Source organism: Triticum urartu, chromosome 3A (assembly GCF_056163025.1).
Source record: "Triticum urartu cultivar PI428250 chromosome 3A, HENAU_Tu73, whole genome shotgun sequence".
NCBI classification, from domain to species: domain Eukaryota; kingdom Viridiplantae; phylum Streptophyta; class Magnoliopsida; order Poales; family Poaceae; genus Triticum; species Triticum urartu.
This window is the reverse complement of record NC_141875.1, coordinates 464,227,899-464,244,115: the sequence shown is the minus strand read 5'-3', so window position 1 is coordinate 464,244,115 and position 16,217 is coordinate 464,227,899. Positions and strand designations below refer to the sequence as shown.

The 16,217-nt window shown below is 42.2% G+C and overlaps 1 protein-coding gene across 2 annotated transcripts; it reads right to left on the bottom strand.

Annotated features, from left to right (window-relative positions):
- Nucleotides 1-692: 692 nt before the first annotated feature.
- LOC125544396 (S-adenosyl-L-methionine-dependent methyltransferases superfamily protein) lies at nt 693-3,438 on the bottom strand. Of its 2 annotated transcripts, XM_048708075.2 has the most exons (8): nt 3,058-3,436; nt 2,863-2,930; nt 2,573-2,720; nt 2,408-2,488; nt 1,570-1,656; nt 1,333-1,418; nt 1,115-1,235; nt 693-937 (listed from the first exon to the last, which is right to left on the bottom strand). In XM_048708075.2, the coding sequence occupies exons 1-8, from the start codon at nt 3,313-3,315 to the stop codon at nt 863-865; spliced, it is 924 nt and encodes a 307-aa protein (XP_048564032.1). In that variant the 5' UTR covers nt 3,316-3,436; the 3' UTR covers nt 693-862. The 2 variants fall into 2 exon arrangements, with proteins under 2 accessions (XP_048564032.1, XP_087403498.1); XM_087547372.1 differs by lacking the exon at nt 1,570-1,656 and having other exon boundaries at nt 3,058-3,438.
- Between the last annotated feature and the right edge of the window lie 12,779 nt (nt 3,439-16,217).

Here is a 16,217-nt window from a genome sequence, read left to right as displayed (position 1 = left end):
GACACACAGGCGACATGTTTGTATGCGAACACATCCATGCATCAGAGTTCTTCCTTACTCTTGCAGACCCCACATCACCACCCTCATTTCTTATTTCTCCTCCCAGCCACTCATCTGCCTAGATCTGGCGGCAACAGAACATTCGGTTCCCGAACCGAGAGGAACAAACGTTCAATTAGAACCTTTTATGTTTCTTAACAGATGATCAATTACTCTGTTGATAGTTGTTACATGTGACAAATTTTAGGTGTGGTCCTTCCACGCTATCACACCATAAACATAATCTACAAATTTTGAAGCAACCAAACCATACGTAGCTATGGAATATTGTACCACTAAAACATTTGTACTTTTGTTTTGAACGTTCGGTAGTACTCCATCCGTTCCTAAATATTTGTCTTTTTAGAGATTTCAAATGAACTACCACATGCGGATGTATATAGACTTATTTTCAAGTGTAGATTCACTCATTTTGCTTCGTATGTAGCCACTTGCTGAAATCTTTAGAAAGACAAATATTTAGGAATGGAGGGAGTAGAATGGATACATTATTTTCACGTCACAGTTTAGGTGGCCCAATCATCAAAGTTCAGGGATTAATTCAGATTTTTTTAGTTAACAAAACATATTAGCCCATTATCCACCTGTTAGAGATATACAAGTATGTGAATGACAGAACGCCTGCCTTCTCCTAATAGAAAAAAAATACTCAACACTGCAGAATATACGAGTGAGTGCCACATATGAAATCATGTACATGTAAATAGACCGGAGTCGTTAGTAGTCACCTCTTGGTAGAAATATATGTGCGTCAGCTAGTATTTGGTCTTTTAAGCAAAATTCCGATACAAAATATATTTAATTAAGCAGTTTTCTTTCTAGAGCAAACAATGTACATCGGATCTGTTTGTCCTGGATTGGGAGATATATCAACAGCCTGTAAAAACAGAAAAGGATCTGCATCAAGGGGCTTGATTTGAACACATAAAGGCGGAGATTGTTACAACCATGTACCTAGTATGTACAGGTACATGCAAATGCAAAATTTAGGAGGCCATTGAACCCTTGCTAGGAACACCATGTCGTGGCGTAAATTATTAGACAGATGGCATACCTCAGGGGGCTCAAACCCTCCAGCATAATGGTAGTATGCACCAACTATCCAAGCATGGTCAGCATCACCAGTTGATGTCCAAATGGATATAGCTTTTGTCCAAAAGCAGCGATTTGAAAAGCTGTATCCAGAGTTAAATCGTGATTAGAACAAATTACAGGAAAAACTGATATTCGAAAAACAGTTCTTATGGTCTTACCGGTCATGCTAGTTCTTACCTCATGATAGCTAATCCAGATGGTTTAAGTATTCGTCTCATCTCCTTAAAAACATCCATTGGTTTTGTCAAGTAGTCTACACTAACCTAGAAGCAAAAAAAGAAAAGAGGAAATTTATTATCATTCCATACATGCAACTAGATAGAGGCCCAAATGTAAGATTAGTAATATGTGTTATGCCTACAAAAGATGGACCAGTTGTTCAGCAGGACTGAATTCATCATAAGAACACCATACCACGTTCGTTATAACATCAAAGGTGTTATCGTCAAAAGGAAGCTTCGGATTCAAATTGAGGTCTTGCACAACATACTCTGTCAAAACCTATTATTACCAGCAAACAATCAAGAGAGTTGCCAATAAAATTAGGGTCGGTGTATCAGCCGAAAAGAAATAGCAACTGCAAGACGTGTTTAATAGTACAAAGAGACATTTCTAGCAGAGCACATGTACACTATCATGTTTAGAATTATTTGCCATGGCCCCAATGGAGAGCCCTCAACTAGACTCAATAGTTACTGAACACATACATATATATAGCAGACCAAATACAAAATCACACTAATTTAGTAAAACCAAAGTTATATTTGAAAGAAATGAAGTTACATATCGTATCCAGTTACTAACTTACTATACTTCAGTTACAGACAGAGACTGATTGAAGTGCCTATCTTAACTTTTATCCTATTACCACCAGAAAAGGTTTCCTTTTCTCAACAGTCATTTCTTCTGTAGTAACATAGATACTACAGTATATATTTTAGTCATCATAAGTCGTATGACTACTACTCCCTCCGTCCCAAAATATAAGAACGTTTTTTACACTATACTAGTGTCAAAAACGTTTTTATATTTTGGGACAGAGGGAGTACCTCAAAAACCATCAGGAGAATCAGAATGCAGCATAACTCACCAACTGAGTCAATTGTTGCTCAATCCAAAATAAAATAAAAATCGAGACCATGTTGCTCAATCCATAATGCTTTGAAAGCTGTTTCTATATAAGCTTATAACTGAAAAAGAGAATAGCAGACCAATTGTACAAAATCACACTAGTTCAGTAAGGAAGCAATACCGGATTCTTTTTCAGCTCGTCTTCATTCATACCCATCCCTACGATCTTCTCTTGCTTGTACCCAGCTGGATAATGGCTCACCTAGATAAAGTGCAAACCAGTAAGCCACTTGGCAAGAATACGTAGAGATGACAGGTATAACTTGGGAACTCCAAAAATTCCTACCCAGCTACTGCACATGTCCAGGATGGCCACGCCTGGAGTGTTGCTTGGAGGAAGAACTTGCGAGTAGTATTTTGTGAGCGCTCTGATTGCTGGGTCGTCAATGTGCGTGACAAAACGGGGAGCCGAATAGAACACAGTATCTGATGACCTGCCAAGTAAGAAGAACGAACCATACATCATCGGGGTATCAGGTCATACAAATAGATACAAGATTCATAAGCCACTGGCTACTCGGAATCCTGAAAATTTTGCTCGCGCACTGCGTGGTGAGTGTGCTCCGAGCTACTTACTCGTCGAAGCGGCTGAAGTCGTCGGGCTTGAAAGGGAACTCGTCCGGCCACTCCACATTCTTCAAAATCTGCAAAGCACGACGGACAATTTGCACAGCTCAAAGACATGCCGGTGCCGCGCCGCGCGCACGGCGCACTAGGAGTCTAGGACTCTAGGAGGAAGCAAAGAAAGTCTGGCCTGTGGCGCATACGAACCTCTTCGACCGGGGAGACCCCCTGCCTTGGCCGCGCCGCGGCCACGAACGAGCGGGACGGGGCACCACCGGAGGCCATGCGGGCGAGCTGGTCGACGAAAGCGGCGCCGAGGCCGAGGAAGACGCGCCGCGCTGCCTGCGGTGGCACCGGAGGACGGCGGGCACGTGGGACGGCGGCGGCGCGGACGCGAAGCGTCCTAGCGCGGGACCTTCTCAGAGCGACGAGGAGGAGGTCGGGGCGTGGCGCGAGGGTGGCCATGGGCGTGCAGACGGGCAGACGGCGGCGGTTAGGAGGGGGGCGCGACCCGGTGCCGCCATGTATGTGTGCAGGAGAGGCGTCGTGGCGCCACGCGCGTCGCAGAGACGTCTCTGCCCGTGGAATGGATTGGGGTTGGCGTGGCTCGTTCGCTGGCTGCTGTGGACGCCTGTCGTGTGGGTCCTGTTTGCTCCCGTGAGATTACGACTTCGCCATAGTCACAGACAAACACGAACGCGGACTTCGTTAATGATGAACAAAGTGCAAAAGCAGGCTCTAAATTTGTGATTTCAGCTCGAATCTCTCCGAAAGGCGACAGGATTCAGTCAGTCAGTCAGTCGCATGGCAGTAGAATGAAGATCGAGAAATTTCCAAACAAACAATTTCAACGAAATCTTTCAATTTCTCATTAATGCATCCACACACACGTCAACGACTATGTGTGCTTTTTTTTGCCGGGGATATATGCTACATTTTTTTTTGAGAAAACTATATATGCTACGTGACCTTACACACCCTGCAGCGGTGAGCAGGTGGCCCTTGGGCCGACATATAGACCATGTAGATACAACAGTTGCAACACTCCGAAAGTGTTGTTCTGCACTCGAGCTCACATGAGCTTGGGTGAACAGCAAAATTCAAAAAAAAAATGTTGAAAACAATTTTGGCATGAAACATTGATGTTTTTTCAATATGCATGCAAAATTTCGCTACGAAACCACATTTAGCATCGATTTTGCTTTTTTTTGCCCACACCTATATGAATTTGGTTTAGAGCGAAACTTTCATGCATGTTGAAAAAACATCAATGTTTCATACCAAAATAATTTGGATATTTTTGAAAAAAATTCAACATTTTTTTGATTTTGCTGTTCACCCGAGCTCATGTGAGCTCGGGTGCAGAACTGCTATGTCCATAACACTCCCCCTTTCTTAAAAGAAAACATGATTGTTGGTGTCAAAACCGGCAGATCTCTGGGTAGGGGGTCCCAAGCTGTAGATTCTCAGATCAATGGTATCAGGAACGAAGGAGACGATGTTTTACCCAGGTTCAGGCCCTCTTGATGGAGGTAAACCCTACGTCCTGCTGTTGTTTATATTGATGGAGTATCAAGTACAGAGTTGATCTACTTCGAGATCATATGTTGTAGTCTAAAACCTGAGGGTATGATGAATAATGTCATAATAATCTAGCGATTAGCCTGGCCTCGGCTTATATAATGTACTGAAGGCCTAGGATAACAAAAGTCCTAGTCGAATACGTTGCTGGAGAGGAGTCCTTATCTTGATCATCAAGTTTTGTGGAATCTTCCTCGTGTGTGGCATGGGCTGCCCGAAGTGGCCCATGAGTGAACCGCCATGGGGGTCCTCGGCCCGATCCAGCTGGTCGGGAGACGACGTGGTGAGTACCCCCCAGTCCAGGACACCGTCAGTAGCCCCCTGAACCGGTCTTCAAGTTGGGGACGCTCCTCGATTCTTCCGAACTGTTCTTCATCTTCGGCCGTCGGTCTTGAAAACTGGTTCAACAAATTTTCTTATCTTCGATCTTGAGGATCACCGAAGTAAATCCGAAGAGTTTACACATTGGGTATCCTGAGGAGCCCCTTTAAGTTATCGGTCGTTATCAATCCTTGTTATTTTTACGCCCACCTCGGGTTTGAAGTGTTTCCCGTGCGGCAGTGTCCTCTCACGTCCGAGCTCCAACGCCGGACTGCATTTGAGGTATCTTTTGCAACTGAGCACCAACGTCGAACTGCTTCCGAGCTTCAACACCGGAATGTATCCGAGCTCCAACGCTGGACTGTATCCAAGGTGCCATAGATTACCTTGGTCTTGAAAAAGTTTTAGCCGAGCTTAATGCCGGAAATGCCCTCTAAGGAGCCAGTCACTTGCATCCGAACTATATGTCGAACTGCTTCCGAGGTGGCTCAGCACCTCGGTCATGGGCTGATTGTTTGCGGATTTTATTTCCGATGCGTATAAATTTATTTGCTGACGAGATGTATGGCCAGTAGTCCTCAAGGTGTCTGTCAGCCTAAAATCCGAGATGCACCTGAAGGAAAATATGAAACCGTTGATCCTAGTAGCTTCTGAGACTCAGGTCGTGAAATCGGCCTGAGGATCAACTCCTAGCTCAGCAGCAGACATATAATAGAAATGCAGTGTAATATATTAGAGGTAATAGTGATCGGCGGACGGACCCTTGAGAGAGGGTTTTGAGAAGTCACTGTAACATATTAGTTTGATGCCGGATAAGTCCCAGATGGTACTTATTGTTGTCCGAAGACGCGTTTGCCCATAGTTCGGTCCAGCCGAACACTGAGCACTTTGAATTTTCTGCATTGAATAGGCAATGCAGTAGCCCCCGAGACACTGGTCGGGTGGCAACACCAGATCAAGGGATCGATACACCCCTTTTAATATTAGTGAATGATAAGCCCGAAGCCCAGTAGCCCTCGAGCCTTAATGTGGGCACGGGTGGCCGAATTAAGGATCGATATCTAGAGTAAAATTACAAATTATGTGTAATGATTCTACATATCCAAGTACTTTACATCATTAATGCTCGGATCCGCATTGTACAAAACTTTGTTGACCGACCATCGGCTTCAACCTCCTCGGCCAGAAGCCGAGGACTGTTTGTCCTACTTTATAAAGTTGTTATACGGGCAAAGATTTATGGAAAATAAGGCAATCCGACCATACGGTTTTATAAACAAAGGTACACAGAGAGATATGAAACATCTTCCGAAAAATTAATCCCACTATCGGTTCCTTTCTTTGAGTTGTCATGCTGATCATGATCATGAAATCTCACCTCCAATCAATGTGGGAGGAAAATATTGAGGATTTAGTTCGGGGAAAGTTCCCAAACTCTATGGTATTAATGAACCAAAATTTTCACTTCCGTCGTTGCCGACCAATTATATCCTTTAAAATCGCTAGCTTTCGGCTTCACCCAGTCTGAGGTACTAACTCGGATGCCCCGGTTGTAACAATCACAGAGGTGCTCCCTTTACCGCCTAGCCGAACAATCGGGAATGTAGGGGTAAGCACAGGAGCCAGGCAACCTAGCTTGGCCAAAATCTTAAGTCAAATTGATGCATATTTATGGTTTTATAACGATGATTATGGAAAGTAGCCCTCGTATATAAAATACGAACGCCGATGATATATTTATTTTGACTCTGTTGATATCGTTTATCACTTGAAAGTGGCTCATCGTCGGCTTCCACCCCCTAGTAGATGCTACGCAGGGTGTTTCCGCAATAACAAGACAACTCTTAGCCGACGTCTCGGTGCCCGAAGGCGGTTGTGTTAGCAGAAACGAGGCAATCAGATATGCGGGCTTTATAACTTTCACTTAGTCATAGGAGTTTTAAACTGGGGAAGCTAGCTACGAGCCCCCGGTTAGTGTTCGGCACCGACCGAAGTCTAGCCATTATCACTTCAGCCAATGTTATGAAAGGCCCATCGTTTAACACGAGGTAATTGGTATCGATCTATAGTTTGATACTGTCATCGGATCGCTGACCAGTTTACGCCCATTGTGACAGTCACTTTTCGGCTTTCTCCACTGAGGTGCTTAACCATTTGAGCTGGAAGCACAATAGGAGTGGTTCTCCCTTTGTACACCTAGCCAAACAAAGCGAAATGTAGGAGGCAAGCACAGGAGCCGGGCAACCCAACTATTGACCAAAGACACAATTCGAAACTGATGCATATATAGCAATATCCGAGAATTTTTGTGCCGAATCTCTAAAGGTGTCCAACGCTGCACTACGAGACTTATGCTGTAAACAAACAAATAGTTTAAAAGTGCCATAGGCTTGAAAAAACAAAAAACTTCAGTAAAAACTTTACGCCCGAACTGAATCAAGTCATTTGGTGCCAATCCGAAAATTGATCTTACTTTTGTGCTTCTGTCGTGCATTAATATGACACATATGATCTCAAGACTTCAAGCGGGTCAGCCTATGGCTGCAACCTCCTATCCCGAAGGCGGAGTACTGCTCGTTAGACCATTTTAGCGAACTAAACTCGAGCGGTCACTAGAGAGAAAATGGGCTACCCGGGTATTGACCGCACACTCGCGTCGAAAAAGGAGTGATAGAGAAAGATTTTGCAATGACTAGGAAGAAAACATATTTACTATAAAACGGCTCATATAAATTTAAGAGCCCCCAATAAACTTGGGTAAAAGAATTTTATGTATAATGATTGTATGTACCGAAGTACTTATATCATATATGTGTTCACCGAACTTTTAAACGCGTCTTAACCGACCGTCGGCTTCTCCCTCTTCGGTCAAGGGCCGAAAAGTGTTATGTACTCCACCTGTCGAGAATATCGACGGTGCTTCCGATAACCAGGCAATCAGGCCATAAGGCTGTAACAGACAAAGCACGCTTAGAGAACTTATGCTATATTACTGACGAAGTGTAAGAAGCAACTTCGAAAAAAATAGTACCCCCATCGATACCTTTCTTCGGTTGCTCATTGTTACTATGAGACTTGTGCAATAGATTTTTGTACTCATGAGTTCTGTTGTGTGCCGACCATGATTGAAAACAATAAGAGCGCTAGCTTTCGGCTTCACCCAGTCTAAGGTCCGAGCTCGGATGACCCGATCGTGACAATCGCAGAGGTGCTCCCTTTACTCCCTAGTCGAACAATCGGGAACGTAGGGGTAAACACAGGAGCAAGGCAACCCAGCTTGTGGAACACTTAAGTCAATGCTACCTCTTGAGCACTGCGTTGGATTTCCCCGAAGAGGAAAGGATGATGCAGCAAAGTAGCGTAAGTATTTCCCTCAGTTTTTGAGAACCAAGGTATCAACCCAGTAGGAGGCTACGCGCGAGTCCCTCATACCTGCACAAAGCAAATAACTCCTCGCAACCAACACGATAAGGGGTTGTCAACTCCTTCGCGGTCACTTACGAGAGTGAGATCTGATAGATATGATAAGATAATATTTTTGGTATTTTTGTGATAAAGAAGCAAAGTAAAATAAAAAAGCAAAGTAAAAAAGCAAAGGAAATAACTAAGTATTGTAAGATTAATATGATGAAGATAGACCCGGGGGCCATAGGTTTCAGTAGTGGCTTCTCTCAAGAGCATATGTATTTTACGATGGGTGAACGAATTACTGTTGAGCAATTGACAGAATTGAGCATAGTTATGAGAATATCTAGGTATGATCATGTATATAGGCATCACGTCCGAGATAAGTAGGCCGACTCCTGCCTGCATCTACTACTATTACTCCACTCATCGACCGCTATCCAGCATGCATCTAGAGTATTAAGTTCATGAAAACAGAGTAACGCCTTAAGCAAGATGACATGATGTAGAGGGATAAATTCATGCAATATGATAAAAAAAACCATCTTGTTATCCTCGATGGCAACAATACAATACGTGCGTTGCTGCCCCTACTGTCACTGGGAAAGGACACCGCAAGATTGAACCCAAAGCTAAGCACTTCTCCCATTGCAAGAAAGATCAATCTAGTAGGCCAAACCAAACTGATAATTCGAAGAGACTTGCAAAGATAACCAATCATACATAAAAGAATTAAGAGAAGATTCAAATATTGTTCATAGATAATCTTGATCATAAACCCACAATTCATCGGTCTCAACAAACACATCGCAAAAAGAAGATTACATCGAATAGATCTCCACAAGAGAGGGGGAGAACATTGTATTGAGATCCAAAAAGAGAGAAGAAGCCATCTAGCTAATAACTATGGACCCGAAGGTCTGAGGTAAACTACTCACACTTCATCGGAGAGGCTATGGTGTTGATGTAGAAGCCCTCCGTGATCGATGCCCCCTCCGGGGGAGCTCCGGAACAGGCCCCAAGATGAGATCTCGTGGATACAAAAAGTTACGGCGGTGGAATTAGGTTTTTGGCTCCGTATCTGATCGTTTGGGGGTACGTAGGTATATATAGGAGGACGGAGTACGTCGGTGGAGCCACAGGGGGCCCATGAGGACGGAGGGCGCGCCTGGGGGGGGGGGGGGGGTAGGCGCGCCCCCCTACCTCGTGGCCTCCTCCTTTATTTCTTAACGTAGGGTCCAAGTCTCCTAGATCATGTTCGGTGAGAAAATCACGTTCCCAAAGGTTTCGTTCCGTTTGGACTCCGTTTGATATTCCTTTTCTTTAAAACCCTAAAATAGGTAAAATAACAACAATTCTGGGCTGGGCCTCCAGTTAATAGGTTAGTCCCAAAAATAATATGAAAGTGGATAATAAAGCCCAATAATGTCCAAAACAGTAGATAATATAGCATGGAGCAATCAAAAATTATAGGTACGTTGGAGACGTATCAAAGCACAAGGGGGAGAACCTCTCCTCCCCTCTCTCGGTGGCGCCGGAGTGCCATCAGAAGGGGAATCATCGCCGCGGTGATCGTCTTCATCAACATCACCATCATCATCACCATCCTCATTGATGTCTACTACACAACCTTCTTCTTGTAGACGTTGTTGGGCCTCCAAGTGCAGAGGTTTGTAGGACAGTAGCAAATTTCCCTCAAGTGGATGACCTAAGGTTTATCAATCCGTAGGAGGCGTAGGATGAACATGGTCTCTCTCAAGCAACCCTGCAACCAAATAACAAAGAGTCTCTTGTGTCCCCAACACACCCAATACAATGGTAAATTGTATAGGTGCACTAGTTCGGCGAAGAGATGGTGATACAAGTGCAATATGGATGGTAGATAAAGGTATTTGTAATCTGAAATTATGAAAACAGCAAGGTAACTAATGATAAAAGTGAGTGTAAACGGTATTGCAATGCGTTGAAACAAGGCCTAGGGTTCATACTTTCGCTAGTGCAAGTTCCCTCAACAATACTAACATAATTGGATCACATAACTATCCCTCAACATGCAACAAAGAGTCACTCCAAAGTCACTAATAGCGGGGAACAAATGAAGAGATTATGGTAGGGTACGAAACCACCTCAAAGTTATTCTTTCCAATCAACCCGTTGGGCTATTCCTATAAGTGTCACAAACAGCCCTAGAGTTCGTACTAGAATAACACCTTAAGATACAAATCAACCAAAACCCTAATGTCACCTAGATACTCCAATGTCACCTCAAGTATCCGTGGGTATGATTATACGATATGCATCACACAATCTCAGATTCATCTATTCAACCAACACAAAGGACCTCAAAGAGTGCCTCAAAGTTCTACCGGAGAATCACGACGAAAACATGTGCCAACCCCTATGCATAGGTTCATGGGCGGAACCCGCAAGTTGATCACCAAAACATACATCAAGTAAATCACGTGGTATCCCATTGTCACCACAGATATGCACGGCAAGACATACATCAAGTGTTCTCAAATCTTTAAAGACTCAATCCGATAAGATAACTTCAAAGGGGAAACTCAATTCATTACAAGAGAGTAGAGGGGGGAGAAAACATCATATGATCCAACTATAATAGCAAAGCTCGCGATACATCAAGATCGTATCATCTCAAGAACATGAGAGAGAGAGAGATTAAACACATAGCTACTGGTACATACCCTCAGCCCCGAGGGAGAACTACTCCCTCCTCGTCATGGAGAGCACCGGGATGATGAAGAGGTCCACCGGAGAAGGATTGCCCCCTCTGGCAGGGTGCCGGAACGGGTCTAGATTGGTTTTCGGTGGCTACGGAGGCTTCTGGCGGCGGAACTCCCGATCTATTGTCTTCACGGATGTTTTTAGGGTATATGGAGATATATAGGCGGAAGAAATACGTCAGGGGGGCCACGAGGGGCCCACGAGGGTGGAGGGCGCGCCCAGGGGGGTGGGCGCGCCCCCTGCCTCGTGGCCTCCTCGCAGGTCCCCCGACATGCACTCCAAGTCTTCTGGGCTTCTTTCCTTCAATAAATGAGTTCCGTGAAGTTTCAGGTCAATTGGACTCCGTTTGATTTTCCTTTTCTTTGAAACCCTAAAACAGGGTAAAAACAGAAACTGGCACTGGGCTCTGGGTTAATTGGTTAGTCCCAAAAATGATATAAAAGTGTATAATAAAGCCCATAAACATTCAAAACAGTAGATAATATAGCATGGAGCAATCAAAAATTATAGATACGTTGGAGACGTATCAGCATCCCCAAGCTTAATTCCTGCTCGTCCTCGAGTAGGTAAATGATAAAAACAGAATTTTATGATGCGGAGTGCTACTTGGCATAATTCCAATGTAATTCTTCTTAATTGTGGTACATTATTCAGATCCGAAAGATTCAAGACAAAAGTTCATATTGACATAAAAATGATAATACTTCAAGCATACTAACAAAGCAATCATGTCTTCTCAAAATAACATGGCCAAAGAAAGCTATCCCTACAAAATCATATAGTCTGGCTATGCTCCATCTTCACCACACAAAATATTTAAATCATGCACAACCCCGATGACAAGCCAAACAATTGTTTCATACTTTTATTGTTCTCAAACTTTTTCAATTTTCACGCAATACATGAGCATGAGCCATGGACATAGCACTATAGGTGGAATAGAATGGTGGTTGTGGAGAAGACAAAAAGGCAAAGATAGTCTCACATCAACTAGGCGTATCAACGGGCTATGGAGATGCCCATCAATAGATATCAATGTGAGTGAGTAGTGATTGCCATGCAACGGATGCACTAGAGCTATAAGTATATGAAAGCTCAAAAAGAAACTAAGTGGGTGTGCATCCAACTTGTTTGCTCATGAAGACCTAGGGCATTTTGAGGAAGCCCATCATTGGAATATACAAGCCAAGTTCTATAATGAAAGATTCCCACTAGTATATGAAAGTGATAACATGAGAGACTCTCTACTATGAAGATCATGGTGCTACTTTGAAGCACAAGTGTGGTAAAGGATACTAGCATTGCCCCTTCTCTCTTTTTTTTATTTGGGCCTTCTCTTTTTTATGGCCTCTTTTTTTCATTTGGGCTTCTTTGGCCACTTTTTTTCGTCCGGAGTCTCATCCCGACTTGTGGGGGAATCATAGTCCCCATCATCCTTTCCTCATTGGGACAATGCTCTAATAATGATGATCATCACACTTTTATTTTCTTACAACACAAGAATTACAACTCGATACTTAGGACAAGATATGACTCTATATGGATGCCTCCGGCGGTGTACCGGGATGTGCAATGACTCATGAGTGACATGTATGAAAGAATTATGAACGCTGGCTTTGCCACAAATACGATGTCAACTATATGATCATGCAAAGCAATATGACAATGATGGAGTGTGTCATAAATGGAACAGTGGAAAGTTGCATGGCAATATATCTTGAAATTGCTATGGAAATGCCATAATAGGTAGGTATGGTGGCTGTTTTGAGGAAGGTATATGGTAGGTGTATGATACCGGCGAAAGGTGCGCGGTATTAGAGAGGCTAGCAAAGGTGGAAGGGTGAGAGTGCATATAATCCATGGACTCAACATTAGTCATAAAGAACTCACATACTTATTGGAAAAATCTATTAGTTATCGAAACAAAGTACTACGCGCATGCTCCTAGGGGGATAGATTGGTAGGAAAAGACCATCGCTCGTCCCCGACCACCACTCATAAGGAAGACAATCAATAAATAAATCATGCTACGACTTCATCACATAACGGTTCACCATACGTGCATGCTACGGGAATCACAAACTTTAACACAAGTATCTCTCAAATCCACAACTACTCAACTAGTATGACTCTAATATCACCATCTACATATCTCAAAACAATTATCAAGTATCAAACTTCTCATAGTATTGAACACACTCATAAGAGAATTTTATTATTCTTGAATACCTAGCATATTAGGATTTTAAGAAAATTATCATGCTATTTAAGACTCTCAAAATAATCTAAGTGAAGCATGAGAGTTCATCTATTTCTTCAAAATAAAACTACGAAAATGCTCTAAAAGATATAAGTGAAGCACTAGAGCAAATGACAAACTACTCTGAAAGATATAAGTGAAGATCAATGAGTAGTCGAATAATTATACAACTATTGAAGACTCTCTGACATTTAATAATTTCAGATCTTGGTATTTCATTCAAACTTCAAGCAATACTAAATAAAATAACATGACGCTCCAAGAAAAACACATATCATGTGGCGAATAAAAATATAGCTCCAAGTAAAGTTACCGATGAACGAAGACGAAACAGGGGATGCCTTCCGGGGCATCCCCAAGCTTAGGCTTTTGGTTGTCCTTGAATATTACCTTGGAGTGCCTTGGGCATCCCCAAGCTTAGGCTCTTGCCACTCTTTATTCCATAGTCCATCGAATCCTTACCCAAAACTTGAAAACTTCACAACACAAAACTTAACAGAAAATTCGTAAGCTCCGTTAGCGAAAGAAAACAAAAGATCACTTCAAGTTACTGTAATGAACTCATTATTTATTTATATTGGTGTTAAACCTACTGTATTACAACTTATCTATGGTTTATAAACTATTTTACTAGCCATAGATTCATCAAAATAAGCAAACCACACACGAAAAACAGAATCTGTCAAAAACAGAACAGTCTGTAGTAATCTGTAACTAACGCAAACTTCTGGAACTCATAAAATTCTAAATTAAATTTCTGGACCTTAGGAATTTATCTATTAATCATCTTCAAAAATAATTAACTAAATATAACTTTCCAAATAAAGATGGCAGCAATTCTCATGAGCGCTAAAGTTTCTGTTTTTTACAGCATGATCAACAAGACTTTTCCCAAGTCTTCCCAACGGTTCTACTTGGCACAAAAACTAGTTAAAACATAAAAACTCAATCATAAAAGAGGCTAGAAAAATTATTTATTACTAAACAGGAGCAAAAAGCAAGGAACAAAAATAAAATTGGGTTGCCTCCCAACAAGCGCTATCGTTTAACGCCCCTAGCTAGGCATGATGATTTCAATGATGCTCACATAAAAGATAAGAATTGTAACATAAAGAGAGCATCATGAGGAATATGACTAGCACATTTAATTCAAACCCACTTCCTATGCATAGGGATTTTGTGAGCAAATAACTTGTGGGAACAATAATCAACTAGCATAGGAGGGCAAAACAAGCATAACTTCAAAACTTTAAGCACATAGATAGGAAACTTGGTATTATTGCAATTCCTACAAGCATATATCCCTCCCTCATAATAATTTTCAGTAGCATCATGAATAAATTAAACAATATAACCAGCACCTAAAGCATTCTTTTCATGATCTACAAGCATAGAAAATTCACTACTCTCCACATAAGCAAGATTCTTCTCATTCCTCTCCCTCACATGAAATTGCAATGACGACTATCGGTCTTGTTAACAATTGCCTAAGACAATTCCGCACACCGACCCATCATTATTCCACACTCACTATTTATAATATTTAGTAATATATTCTAACTTTATGATAACAACACCTACTTTATGTTTTAGCTCTCCGATATCATGCAAAGTTATCCTCTTCATACAAACAACATAGTTTTATTAGTGTGGAGAAAATAAGCTTTATACGATCTTGTGATGTGGAAGAAATAAAAGTGACGGACTGCATAATGAAGGTCCATATCACAAGTGGCAATATAAAGTGACGTTCTTTTGCATTAAGATTTTGTGCATCCAACCATAAAAGCGCATGACAACCTCTGCTTCCCTCAGCGAAGGGCCTATCTTTTACTTTTATCTTCTACCCTTATACAAGAGTCATGGTGATCATCACCTTTCCTTTTTACACCTTTTCCTTTGGCAAGCACTTTGTGTTGGAGCGATCCGGATATATATATCCACTTGGATGTCGGTTTTCATAAATTATTATTGTTGACATTACCCTCGAGGTAAAAGGTTGGGAGGCGAAACTATAAGCCACTATCTTTCTCTGTGTCCGATTAAAACTTTGAACTCATTAATATCACGTGAGTGTTAGCAATTTTGAAAGATTAAATAATAGTTGAGTATGTGGAGTTTGCTGAACCAAAGCTCTTACATAGACCCTTCCCGAAAATAAGATGAATTGCAATTGTTTAATGACTAAGAGCATGGTTTGTTAGTTTTCAAGAAAGTTTATGATCTATACATTAACATGTGAATAGCTTGTTACTTGATCATGAGAAGTTTTATGAGTTGAGCTACTGTTATGATATATAATGATGCTAGAAAAGCTGATTGAAATTATCATTGATCAAACTTGTGCACCTGCTAGCATTAACACTTCATAAATTATTTCTTTTATCATTTACCTACTCGAGGACGAGCAGGAATTAAGCTTGGGGATGCTGATACGTCTCCAACGTATCTATAATTTATGAAGTATTCATGCTATTATATTATCCATCTTAGATGTTTTATATGCATTTATATGCTATTTTATATGAATTTTGGGACTAACCTATTAACCTAGAGCCCAGTGCCAGTTTCTGTTTTTCCTTGTTTTTGAGTTCTACAGAAAAGAAATACCAAACAGAGTCCAATTGACGTGCCAATTTTTGACAATTTTTTATGGACCAAAAGAAGCCCCCAGAGTAAAAGAGTTGGGCCAGAAGAGTCCCGGGCTGTCCATGAGGGTGGGGGCGCGCCCTACCCCCCTGGGCGTGGGCCCCTATCTCGTGGACGATTCGGAGACCCCCTGACGTGAAACCGACGCCAAAAATTCCTATAAATACAGAAACCCCCAGAAAATAACCTAGATCAGAAGTTTTGCCACCGCAAGCCTCTATATCCATGAGAAATCAATCTAGTCCCTCTTTGGCACCCTTCGGAGGGGGCATCATCACCGGAGGCTATGGAGGAGGATCCCGGAGGGGCCATCATCACCATGAAGGCCAAGGACCAGAGGGAGAACCTCCCCCCATCCAGGGGGAGGCCATGGAGGAGGAAGCACAAGGGGGAGAACCTCTCCTCC

Excerpts from the sequence above, each read along its gene's own strand:
- LOC125544396 (XM_048708075.2), bottom strand. The coding sequence starts at position 3,315 with ATGGCCACCCTCGCGCCACGCCCCGACCTCCTCCTCGTCGCTCTGAGA. Across the intron at positions 2,721-2,862 it reads GACTTCAGCCGCTTCGACGA|GTCATCAGATACTGTGTTCT; the intron begins GTAAGTAGCTCG and ends CTTACTTGGCAG. Across the intron at positions 938-1,114 it reads GAGGGTTTGAGCCCCCTGAG|GCTGTTGATATATCTCCCAA; the intron begins GTATGCCATCTG and ends CTGTTTTTACAG.